This window comes from Maylandia zebra, linkage group LG4 (genome assembly GCF_041146795.1).
Source record: "Maylandia zebra isolate NMK-2024a linkage group LG4, Mzebra_GT3a, whole genome shotgun sequence".
In the NCBI taxonomy this organism is placed as follows: domain Eukaryota; kingdom Metazoa; phylum Chordata; class Actinopteri; order Cichliformes; family Cichlidae; genus Maylandia; species Maylandia zebra.
In genome coordinates, this window is record NC_135170.1 from 24,096,742 (window position 1) to 24,109,110 (window position 12,369).

The following is a 12,369-nucleotide window of genomic DNA, read 5'->3' on the forward strand; positions in this document are numbered from 1 at the left end:
GTCACTTTAGGCTTGCTTGGTGGATTCACTTCTCTGTGGTTAAGCTGAGGAAGGAGGGGGAAGGTCTGGGCCTACTGCAGCTCTTATAGGCCAGGGAGAAGGATCCTCCGTCTTCTCAAGTAAGTGGAGACATGTGAGACCAGTAAGGCTCCAATTAGGCCCAGACTATTTCCCAGAAGCACTGGAATCCTCCCCCTGCCTCTCAGCCCACCTCTGTGGGAGAAGGGTGCACCCCACGGTGTCCAGACCTGACCTCAGCTGGCATGAAATGGGCCTTCTCTCGTAGTGGTTCATGCAAGCAAAGAATGTTACACATAGAAAGGCATGCGCATACAAACACTGTGACATGCAAAGAGAGATGCAACACAGCATTGTGGATGTTTTCACCCAAACCCATCCACAGCTGCACAGCATTTGCTCTGACTGCTCTCTTGGGCCTCGGGTTTGCATAAAATTACCAAGTCAACCCAAAACAGGAGTGTGTTGTTTGTCTGGGATTTTTTAAGCTGATCTAGTAAGTCTAAAAGTCATCATTCATGTTAAGCAGCATTGCTCTTCTACAATGGGAAGAACCTGATCTCAAATGGCTAAAAAGAAAAAAAAGAATCATGCTTGAGCAAACACAAATACACACAGAGACAAAGCACGACACACAGACAGGCTGGAGCCGTTTGCAGGTGGCAATTAAGCATGTTTTCAAATGCAGGATTGTGCAGCGTTCAAGGTGCATGTACACTTTAGGTGCTGTGCTGACACATGTGTCGGTGGTTTACTGGAAGAAAAGATCCCGCTCAGATCACTTTAGCAATCTCTCTGGTAAAGGACAATGAATATAACCTCAGGGCAGGATTTCTGAGAAAGGGAGTTAAAAGGAAGAGACAACAAAGACAAGACTCCCCCCCCCCCCTCACACACACACACACCCTCAACTGTCTCTCCCCTTACATCTCACTCTGCCTGACATACCCCTATAACTATGCAAACAGCATATTTACTGTGCAGTGAGTTGTGCATAAGCTAGCTGTTGGGAGCCCTGTTTAAAACTGTGATGGTCAACAGCAGGAAAACATAGCTTGCATGGAACAAAAAGTTCACTTCATCTCCTTTCAAAGTGTTTGTGCGTGTGTTTTTTATCTCAAGCATGCAATTGTGTACGTTTGAAAAGTTTCCTGCACAAAAAATCTCAGAAAACGTCTAATTAACACCAACTGAAGGAGATCTGTGTTCCAGCTTTTATTTAAGATACGTGACAAAAAACCTTTCTGATAAAATCAAAACAGCAGACATGTTCGCTTAAAAACCCTCTTCTTTCCTAACAGTTGCTTACTTTCCCTGAACAATATAGTTTTTCCCATACATTTTGAGGACGTCCTCTTTATCGCTGACATAGTGACCCAGTTGTGAGAGCTTGGAGGAAATAAAAAGTGCTCACAAACAGGTTCCTCTTAACAATCAACAAGGTGACAATGTCTACTGGTAGATTTATGATTTAGTTGTAAAGATCACTAAAGGATGCGTAACTGATTAGTACCTGTAAGGGAAGTATGCTGATTGCAGTTACCGGCATTGTAGCTGAGAAATGAGACAGCCACTTGTCTGTACACACAGTTGTGATATAGTGGAGTAATTGAGGTTACACTCCTTCTGTTCGTGTCATAACAAAAACTTCTCTGACTTCTGTTTTGGTAACGAGTTCATCTACATGTGAATTCTTTCCTTTGTAACTGGTAGCTCTGGATATAATTATACAGAGCGTTAAAGTGAACGCAAAACCTGCGCTGGGGCCATTTTTTTCCATTTCAGCTCTGCGCTGGGGTTTGCTGCTCTCCTCGCCTGACGGTTTATAGAGCAGACTCTTGTCAAAGGGCTTGGCCTTTGCATCAGTGGGCTTTCTGCAGCGTATCACAGCCATTCAGCATCCTTTAGTGTTCAAGCACGGACTAATGGTTGTGACTGTTTCGTTTCTTTTTTTTTTCTTGAAAGCTTTCATATTTTCACATAAACTGAAACAGAAAGCAGAGGTGAGCAGCAAAGCCGCATCAGAGACTCAACACGACAGTGGGCTTAGCGTGGGCTAACGATTCTTGTGTGACGGAGGGGTCGGTTTTAATTTTGTGATTGACTTTTTTGAGTGCAAACTTTCATATATGCTTCCAGAGCAAAACAGAGAGCAGAGGAGAGCAGCAAAGCAGCGTTAGCAACTCTCTGCATAAAGTTTTACTCAGTATGAGTTAACAATGGTGGCATGGGCTCATGGTTGAAATTGGATTGCTGTTATTATTATTATCCATGCACCAAGCAGTTTGTTACCCACCTGGAAACATTCACATCAGCAGCCAGTTTAGAATCGCCAGTTAACCTAACATGCATGTATTTGGACTGTACCCATAGAGCAGGGCATCTAACATGCTGACGCTCAGAGGCTCTCATTCTGGAGTATCCTTGGGCGACGCACAGAACTATGAGTTGACCCCGGTGCATATATCAGAGTGCAAATGTTAACCAGTGCTAAGAGTGGTGCTTTGAGTGCTCAGCTGAGTAGGAGTAGAACTTGCTAACACACAGCAATGGAGTAATGGAGAGGAGGAAAAAAAGACAGAAGGTTGTTTGTTTCAGTGGGAAAACAGGAATTTATGAATTTTTCTGCACATTCGTTGAGCTGTGGGTGGATCTAATTCTGGGAAACTGAATATTTGTGTGAGTAAGTATGTGCGTGCACCGAGAAAGAGAAGCACATTGTTTTTCTTCCCTACGAGTTTCGCGTGGTTTAATCTCACGTCCAAATGAAATGTCCTGTAGATTACCTCATGTCGATTGAAGCGTATTGTATAATTTGCAGCCACAGGACTTCGAAGAACCTGAGATTAGAACTTCAGGAAACTGGGATAAGCTGGAGTAATTTCTGGAACCGCCAGATTGTTTGTTTACATGCAAGCATATGTTTTGGAACAGGCTGTACCTTCCTTCCAAGATTTTTAGTTAAGAACAGGAAAATGAGGGGAAAGGAGGCGGTGGTTTGGAACAAGTCCAGAAGAATTTCCTGTCTATAGGGAGTGCCCGACTAGAAGAGGACAAAAGGAAATGCCTTGCAGAAAGAGAACGGGAAAGGTCTGGCAGTTGCAAAGCACTTTTCTGAACTCTAACTCAGGGCCGGTTAACACTTGTTCTTTTTTGTGATTAATGTCTTTGCTAATGAGTCAAATGTTGCTGTATTTTAGGCACGGAGCCAGCGTAAAAAGTCCTTCTTTGTAAAATAATTAATCACAAAACATATCTGAAATACGCAGGAAAGGCCATGCAGACAGGGCCTCCCTCTGTTAGGGCCTCTTGGAAACACTGAGCTGCTGTTTTCGGAGGCCGCAAACCTCAAAGTGTAGGAGTTGCATTTCTCTGATGCAGGGCAGCAAAATACAGGATTATCGAGAAAACAGAACTGCAAAAGGAGAAGAAATGCATCTGTCCTGAGCTGTTGATTTATGACACACAAGGAAACAAACACTAGCAGATGATGATGGAAAAGATGAAAGAACGTTCCTCTAACACTAAAAGAGAGTCAGACAGAAACACACCTGCGCTAGGAACAATAGGCTCCATTCAATCCAGCGAATGACATTTAGTCCATTTATAGTCTCATGATATGACTTCATTGTATCCGCGGAGATCACGTGCAAGGTCAATGAGGTCTCACAGACATACGGAAATGTTTACAGATACAGAGAATAGTTGCGATCAAAGCTTTCCCGCGTGTGACTGATATATCCCGAGACGTATTCTCACATATCTGAGTCGGATCTTTTAGATTGTCCAGAATGATGTCAGTAAATGCAAAATCCTCATTTGAGATGAGGTTGATCTACAGTTTGAGAATATCTTCCAGGTTAACCCCCTCTGATCCACTGAAATGTCCCTGTCCTGTCCCTAGTCCGTATCACAAGGCTCCATCAGCACTTTTATCTCAACAGTAACCGCAAAACCTGTGTGTGAGCGTTGCACATATACACAATAAATCCTTCCGGAAATATCGCGCTTACTGGCAAAGCATGGGATCAAATTACTACTACTGCGTTATAGAGGAAGTTTGCGTTTCTGTGTTTGCATGTTGGTGCATTTGGATGAGCCCTACATCATTCTAGCATCTGAATATAATAAATGTCTGCATGCACAACACAAGGGCGATCATGCGTGTTTTGGCAGCACGTCCCCTCAGTTGAGTGCATTTAAACAAGGTGTTCTCGGTTAACAGTATCCCTCAGCAAACCTGCTATTATGGCGCAGACAGATTTATTACCAGCTGCCTGAATGACATCAGCCAGCTATTTCTGGGATTTGTGGGAATCAAAGTCCATTTTGAAGATCCCGATTATGTCATTAGCTCCCTCTGTCCCCAAGCATTCGATACTGATAAAAGAATGGTGGCGGCAGAGGCAGATGAGCCAAGATAGGCGGACAGCGTCACATCAATCATATTATCTGCACCGATCTGAATGTTTTGAGGCAACCCATCACATCTGGACACCGGCCATTTCAAGGAACGCGCCACGTGTGCATTCTTCAGAGACAGCTCATGGTCTGTGCACGGTTGTATGCCCTAACATACTTATGCAGTGATCAAGGAGGTGCAGATTGTGAAACCCAATGTGATGTTTTTGTTTTGTTTTTTTTTCAGGTTGTGTATTAGCTGTGCATCACTCATGCATTAAGTTATCTGAATGAAATCAGTGGAAAACACAGATATTCTCCCGCAGCTGAGAGCTGGATGATTTATACGACTCAATATGTTGCCACCGCCTGACTTAACATAATGACAAAAACTGATATCTAAAAACCCAAATTTTTCATTTCATGGTGTGGTTGTGTGCCAGACTTTTAGGCCACTAAAAAGAAAAGTGCTCTTGTTACACTCTGGTTTTTAGATGGATTAAGCAAACAAAATAGAATGGGTTCATTAGTGAACTTTACAGGCATTGGTACACAGAGTTTGTTACTTTTGGACAGAGCCAGGAATTTCATTATGTAGCCGCATATTCAGGGCCTGCTACGCAAACTAAGTCCTGGCCAGAAATAAATAAGGATATTTCCCAAAATATTGAAACTATTCTTTAACAATAAATGCATTTTAGTTGCATTAGATTCGGCATGTTTGGCCTGTTATTGTTTGAAGTGAAGAATGGGATGTACTGGTATGGATCAGTTGTGAGAAAGCTTCACTTGTACCTACAAAAAACATCCAACCCGAAGCCACTTTCTGTGGAAAATTATGTGGATCTAGGCGACAACTCTTGATGCCATTTGTTCCTTTTCTTTCCCTTTCCTCCTTAATTTTGACAGTAATCAGAGTGAATGAATCACACAATCGCAGAGCCAACTCTTCCTGAATCAATTTTCGCTTATTATGCACGTCAGTGTCAGAAAAAGCCACTAATCCCAGGGGGTCTAAGATTTGTATGACTTATATGATTTAAAGATGTCAGGAATCTTGTAGGAGCTCCATCCTTACTGGAAATTTTCTAAAATGACTATTTGCATATTTCAGATTGAACTGATCAAAACAGCACTCCTCCCTTTGTCTCATGATGATGGCAAATATGAAAACAAACCCGCGTCTGGAAAAATGATCTCAAGGCCAACAGTGAACATGCAAATGCAAGTATATTCCACTTCCACTTCCTCATCTAGAAGGAAGAAGAATAATTGGCATTTATACAGAAATGGACCATAGTGTGTTGTAATGTAAATATTGCAACACTGCTTGGACTGGATAAGTTTGCTGGTCGTTTGCTTGCAGTCGTTAATCGAAAATAATTTATTCATGAAGCTTTCCCAGCAATTTAATAAGCCTAACATTAACACTTTGTCCAGAGATAATAATCTATGCACTGGGTGCATAACATGATTAAAGAGTTGTGTTTATCTCCCATGGTAGTGCTGTCAAACATTGCAATGATAGTTTTAGTGTGAAGAGTAAATTAATAGCGCTACGTTCTGCTTTTAGCCCTTCCCAGAAGGCAGCTATGACATTCATAAATAGACACCATGTGATACTAAGCGAGGAATGCTGCCTGTGCCAAAACGTGACACCCAATGTCAGTGCCAGCTTTCACAACTTTACAGATCATCAAGTGGGAATCAACCATTTATAAAAAAAAAAACCTGCACGTTTAATCACCCGTGCACAGAGAAATACAGTCAACTATGTGGCAGTATGCATATTCAATAAAAGAGAAAAAAATCTGCACAGTCTGATTGTCTGTGAGCTTTGAATGGAGGGTGTGTTTTCGGTTTTGGAATTTTATTTTGAATTTCTTTCTTTTTCCTGAAAAAAACCGTTTTACTTCTCATGTAGTGTCGTCAGTTCTCATTAATAGGAAAGAGTAAATATTAATAAGAAAGCACTCGTCTCTGTCAAAATACAGGAACACATCTGCAACAGAAGAGTTGCGCAATCAGAGTGATGAATGGTATTCGTAGTGCGCATGAACAGAATATTCCCAAGTGTTTCCCGGACTAACCTCGTATGTCGTGAAAGACAACTCCACAATGGTTACAGTAAACACAAAATACATGGATATGTTTTCATCAACATATACAAGGACATATAAATTTGAAGAAGAAGAAGAAGAAGAAGAAGCAGAAGAGTAGCTTGTGAAAAACAGTGTTGCCATCTGGGTTTTTGTGGCATTCTCAGCTGCGGTGGTCATGCATAAGACTTCCCATAATTTACAGAAGCACAAAGACCGACATTGATAGCGACACTGTAAGAAAGACACTGAAAAAGTTACCAGGAAATCATTACTGAATGATTGGTAATAACACAGAAGTTGCCCTGCCCAATCAAAAAAAGGAAGTTTTACAGTAATTTAGTTCCAAATGGCGGTAAGTGGACAAATAGAAACAGGGGAAATAGGCAGGTAGAGACACAAAGTGCCATTGTTCATTCATTATAAAGACTAGCACATTTTAGACTGACAGGCATACCAGGAATCTACCAGATTACCTTAGTTCATCAGTGTCTAGCAGTTCTACGGGAACTTTTGAGATTTCCTTTTACAGTCCTTCCTTTCGTGAAATACAATGTCTGTGTAAGTTAGCGCATTAGGAAATAACGATTTTATTCTGGCTCTTCTGTGCATAATAGGATTTTAAAAGGAAAAAACAAAAGAAAAACGCTGTTACCAGTATTGTTGACTCAACTGGAATTCAGGATCAGTGCATTCAGCTGTTCAAACACAAAAAGAAAAAAAGAAAAGCAGCTCCAAAATATTTTGTTGAATAATATTTTTTTGCTTTTCGCCACCCTTTCCAGTTGATAGGTCTGCTATTTTGCCCTCATACCCAGTGGGTTTACGGGAACCACGAGCTAGGGTAAATTTCCGAGTCAGTCTGGGAAAACCTAAACAGCTGTCTCTTTTTTTCTCCCTAACCAGTGGTTTATAGCTAAAAGCTAGCATCCGCTGCCATGTGATGCCTTGTCTAATCCACTTAGAACTAATTCTAAGAAGAACTACACAGAAAATTTGGTTGTTGTCGATGTATTTGTTTGTCAGTAGCTCATGCATTCGAACCTTTAAATATGAACAAATGCTCATTTTTGGTGTAGTATTTTCATTCGCTAAGACTACTATAAATATACGCCAGGGAATGGCACACACACATGCACACACACACTTAGCCTAAAAAACCAAATGTGTCATTGCCAAACCTTCCAGCCACAGATGTTTAACCGGAGTCCCACAGTGTGCTACAGCAACAGGGAAGAAAGCTGCCTCAGCTACAGGTCACTTGGTTCGCCTGCCACCTTGACTGACAAATGTATGCACAGCCTCAGTTTATTGTAATCGACCTGTAAAATTACAGTACACACATTAAACAGCCAAGTCAGCATCCCATAATAGTGTGCATAATTGTTCCTGTTGAGCACTGGGAAGGCAGGTTCTTTTTCCCAGCTTCAGTCAGCTTACTAGTTCATTTTTGTTCCAGTCATTCCTAGTATGGACCCTGGGGAGCCTTTGAATACCAAATTAATACTTTACATTGATGACACCATAGTTTTTCTGGAAACAAGCACGCTGTTACAGGGCTATCCTAGTGATCCTCTCCCATCCTGCTTGCCTGTATTAGACAGCACCTGACTCACCTCTGTGGACACAGCTGGTCTTTAACAAAGGCCATCAGGCACTCTGGCGTCACTCTATTTCCCTCAAGCTCCCCCTCTTGTCCTGAAGTTTGTTAAAAAAAACAGAAAAAAAATTGGGTTTTTCTCTCTTTATTTCTATGGATTCCAGTTTGTGTTGAGAAATGTCAAATTCCTGTACGATTCCATGGCCCTGCCTAATAGATCTCAGCATTAATGAGTAAGCTGTATACAGATCCTGACATGAAAAAACAGCCTGGGGTTAATCTACAGCAGAACAACCAGCTGAAGCTGATGGTCATAGCTGAGTCAACAGGGAACAAGATGAGGTGGACAGTGTGAGCACTCTATCAGTCACAATTTACCAAAGATAGGCATTTCCACAACTGAACAACTGACTTCTGATGAATTTTTTAAAAAAGTCCTTGTTTAACAGTTCTACAAACTGGCTTATAACACCCATTCAAAGTGTCTCTAAAAACATATTTTAAACATTTATTTTATAATCTGCCTTTACACCCGTTTTTATTCATGTGTACCCACCAAAAAGGGGGCAAATAAACAATTGCAAAGGCACTTTTTCAGCTGAAAAACAGCAGCACAGTCTCTGTAGAGAAGCAAAATGGAAACTGGTATTAATACGTGTATAAAGAGCTTAACATAGGACTTAAACTGCTCTATTTGATGTCCAATATTATACAAACTATGCAGGTGTAGCTTCAAGACATAATAAATACCTTACAAATGATCACCGCGTCACATTAAAGCATATCAAGGTTTATAAGAGAGCGCTCAAATATCTCAGGGGGCTCATTAAAAGTGCACAAACGCAAACGGGAAAACTGTTAAACCATCTGACGACAAGAAGTAAACAATAATCCGCTGCCCTTGGAAACCAGCTGTTGCCGGTTGAGAAATAAAATCAAGTTTGCCAAAATCTGTCGCCCTCTATGGGAAGGCAGCGATGAGCATTCAACCCTCTGTTACTATGAATTTCTCAGAAACCGATTGCACAAAGCGTCGCAGCTGAATCATTACCTCACGCTAATCACTAAAAGAGGAACTTTTAATAGGAAAAAAATGACTACATAGCCAAATATAGATTTATGGTCGGCGTCAATAAGCATCGAGGCTCGAAATCTACAATGAAGTTAAAAGTTTTGTGTGAACAAAAACACAAAGGTGCAGGAGGACTGCTTGGAACTCCTCACTAACTTCATTTGGAGGAACAGCAGCGGGGGGAGGGGGGCAGTGCGCTTCTCATAGCAGGAATCCTTTAAAAAAAATAAACACACGCTTCCTGTCAATCTGCCAGGAGAGCAGCTTTACTGGAAGTGAGGGGGCGGGGTCTGAAGACTCAGCCTCGTCTGTATAAAAAGGTTCACCGCTCTCTGAGAGGCGCACTCAGCTTGTTACGCACAGAGAAGGCTCTTTACTAACCTGCCAAAAAGAAAAGGCAAGACAAAAAAAAAACTTTGAAGTTTTTTCTCAAGCACCCAAAAGGAGGCAGGACAACTCACTATCTGAGCAAGCTTTTGGATTTAACTTAAAAGAGCGACTTTGGAGAAACATCACAGGTACGGACCAGTCTCTTTTCTCATTTTTGCACTCTCTCTCTGTAGCATAAAATCCTTATTATATAACCAGAATGTATAATTCATGTCAAGGGTGTTTAACTAACTGAGGCAAACTGTTTAGAGAAGCCGACCGTGGCATGTAAATTGCGCAATGAATATTATGCTGTCTTTACTGGAACTGACCGTGGTGCCTCAATCCCGAGGGCAGATTACACACACACATACGCACATACACACTCATACACAAAGTTTCCCCGAAACGGCTGGAAGTTAGCTGAAGGATATTAGTCAAACAGGGAGAGCAGAGTAAGGCTGGGTAGCCCCAAAGTTTTAAACATGACATACAGTTATGGAAGGAAAAAAAAGTTTCCAGTAGTGCCTCTGGGAGTTTTAAGAGTATTCAAGTTGAATTTGTAGTTAAAGTTTAAATCAGAATTTTAATGTCTGTGTGATCAAAACTGAGTTTTAACCCAAGCCTCTTCTTTCTTTACTTCAGGTGTTTCATTCAGGCAAAGGCTGAAAACAGACCGCTTCTTGCCTACTCAAACAACCCTCTCCACCTCACCTCTTCTTTCGTCTGTGCGGCACCCGGTGCTCCTCAAGCTGCCAAGAAAGCGGGCATAGCGCCATGGTAACTCACAGCAAGTTTGACTCCGCGATGAGTAGCAGCCCCTTGGACTCCAAAATGCGGCTGTCTTACCATTACAAAACTTTCACCTCGAAAACTCAGTATCAGATGGTCCTGTCCACTTTTCAAAAGCTCCAGGAGAGTGGCTTCTACTGGAGCACCATCACCGGCAAGGAGGCCAATGCCATGCTGGCCTCCGAGAAAGTGGGCACGTTTCTGATCCGTGACAGCGCTGACCACCGACACCTTTTCACCCTCAGTGTCAAAACGGCCTCAGGCACCAAGAACCTTCGCATCCAATATGATTCAAACTCTTTTTACCTGCAAACTGACCCTAAGAACGTTCAGTCTGTTCCCCACTTTGACTGCGTTCTCAAGCTGGTTCATTTCTACATGGCTCAGAATAAAGGGAACATTCAAAGTGGGAATATCTACTACATTTACTGCAGTGGGCAGAAGATCCCTCTGGAGCTCATCCGACCTCTCTCCTGCTGCATGTCCACTTTGCAGCACCTGTGCAGGAAAACCGTCAATGGACATTTGAACATTTCTTCCAAAAGAGACCAACTTCCTCATAATTTGAAGGACTTCCTCCAGGAGTATGACGCTCCTATCTAGTGGCATTTGACTGATCCCTGTGTTAAGAGTGTAATGGAAAAAACCTGGTTGGTTTCAGAGCACCTATACACAGTCGGGAGCTGCATTTGAGGAGTAATGAAGCAGTAGAGTCGACAGAATCGAGCCCAGGACTGAGCTTGTGAAGGGGGACCACATGTGTACTGACAAGATGTGTGTTGTTCTCAAAAAAGACATTTAAAAAGACACTGGATTGAGGACCAATCCACAAAGAGGGCCAAGAGAACGAGAGCACTGCTGTGATCTGGTGGCACTATCTTCGTCTGCCTCACCGATGACGTGAAACTTAGTAAAAACCGAAGTGAGGTTCACAGCCAGCTGTCTACAGTGCAGTGACACATAGGTTCCCTCTGCCACCGCTGCTGCTGCTAACCAGTGTACTGTGAGGCTGTTTAGCTCACACATCAGCCTTGGAAAATGATCCACCAATTACAGCTGGACTGGCTTTGTTACTGGATGAGAATCTTGGATGTGTTAGCATCCTGGGATTTCTGGTCTAGTGTTCGCTGGAAATCCACAGACGATAAATGGAAAAAGCCAGAGTACAAATAAATGGACACTGATTGGTTTTCTGGGTTTATTTGTGCAACAGCTTGTGTGGGATGTATAAAGAATGGAAAATGTGGACATTTATATTTTTGATTTATAGAACATGTTTACGCCAAATTTTGCCAGAACAAGACCACAGTTTGTTGGAAGGTCAACAAGACTGAATCCTCAGAGATTTTACTTGAGAAAGGAGCACCACTGCCAAGTTAAGCAAATACAAAGACACCCTTTTATTGGCTGAACGGTGTCTTAGTATTTGTGGCACAGGCAGGATCATTACTGCATTCAAATGAATGTCAACATCATTTTCCTTAAAACCATGAGCTAAAATGAAATGGTTGATCTTTTTTGTGTGTGTGCGCTTGTATGCGCCGTCTTTCATAAAGATGTATTTTTGCCAGCCCAACCACTTGCTGGGGATGCTTGAAGATAATTGAGAAGTTTGACGAAGCAAGCAGACTGATACAACTTTGCACTTATTTATATGTGTACAAACGTTTCACTAATTTATAATAAAGAGTGATATTTTTTCTAAAAACTGACATCTCATTGTTTTATTTTACTTTGCCTGTGTGTGGATGGGGAGTTGTGGTGGACACAAAGCTGACATGACACGCCTGGATCTTTAACTTAGGGTTACATACACATGTAGTTTAGTTTTCTTGCCACATAATTCAGGTCACAAGATTTCTACTCATGATTTCCACTTAGAGTTTACCAAGCGCCACCTTTAACCGAGATGGGAAACCACAGCTCTATATCTGACGCTATTTTTTTCTTTTCTTTTTTGATGTATTAAACACAAAGATATAAAAGGCGTTATACTTTCTCTTTTAAAAGATTAGCTT

General features: G+C 41.8%; 1 protein-coding gene and 1 long non-coding RNA gene across 2 annotated transcripts; one reads left to right on the top strand and one right to left on the bottom strand.

Moving 5' to 3' along the window:
- Positions 1 to 7,705: 7,705 nt before the first annotated feature.
- Positions 7,706 to 8,974, bottom strand: LOC143418521 (uncharacterized). The gene is made up of 3 exons (XR_013098508.1): positions 8,869 to 8,974; positions 8,135 to 8,216; positions 7,706 to 7,840 (listed from the first exon to the last, which is right to left on the bottom strand). It is a non-coding gene; the product is annotated as an uncharacterized LOC143418521 (long non-coding RNA).
- A 563-nt stretch (positions 8,975 to 9,537) lies between these two features.
- On the top strand, positions 9,538 to 12,063 carry LOC101468895 (suppressor of cytokine signaling 3). Its single transcript, XM_004559431.4, has 2 exons — positions 9,538 to 9,708; positions 10,205 to 12,063. Exon 2 carries the CDS (start codon positions 10,337 to 10,339, stop codon positions 10,952 to 10,954), a length of 618 nt encoding a protein of 205 aa, XP_004559488.1. The 5' UTR covers positions 9,538 to 9,708; positions 10,205 to 10,336; the 3' UTR covers positions 10,955 to 12,063.
- The last annotated feature ends 306 nt before the right edge of the window (positions 12,064 to 12,369 follow it).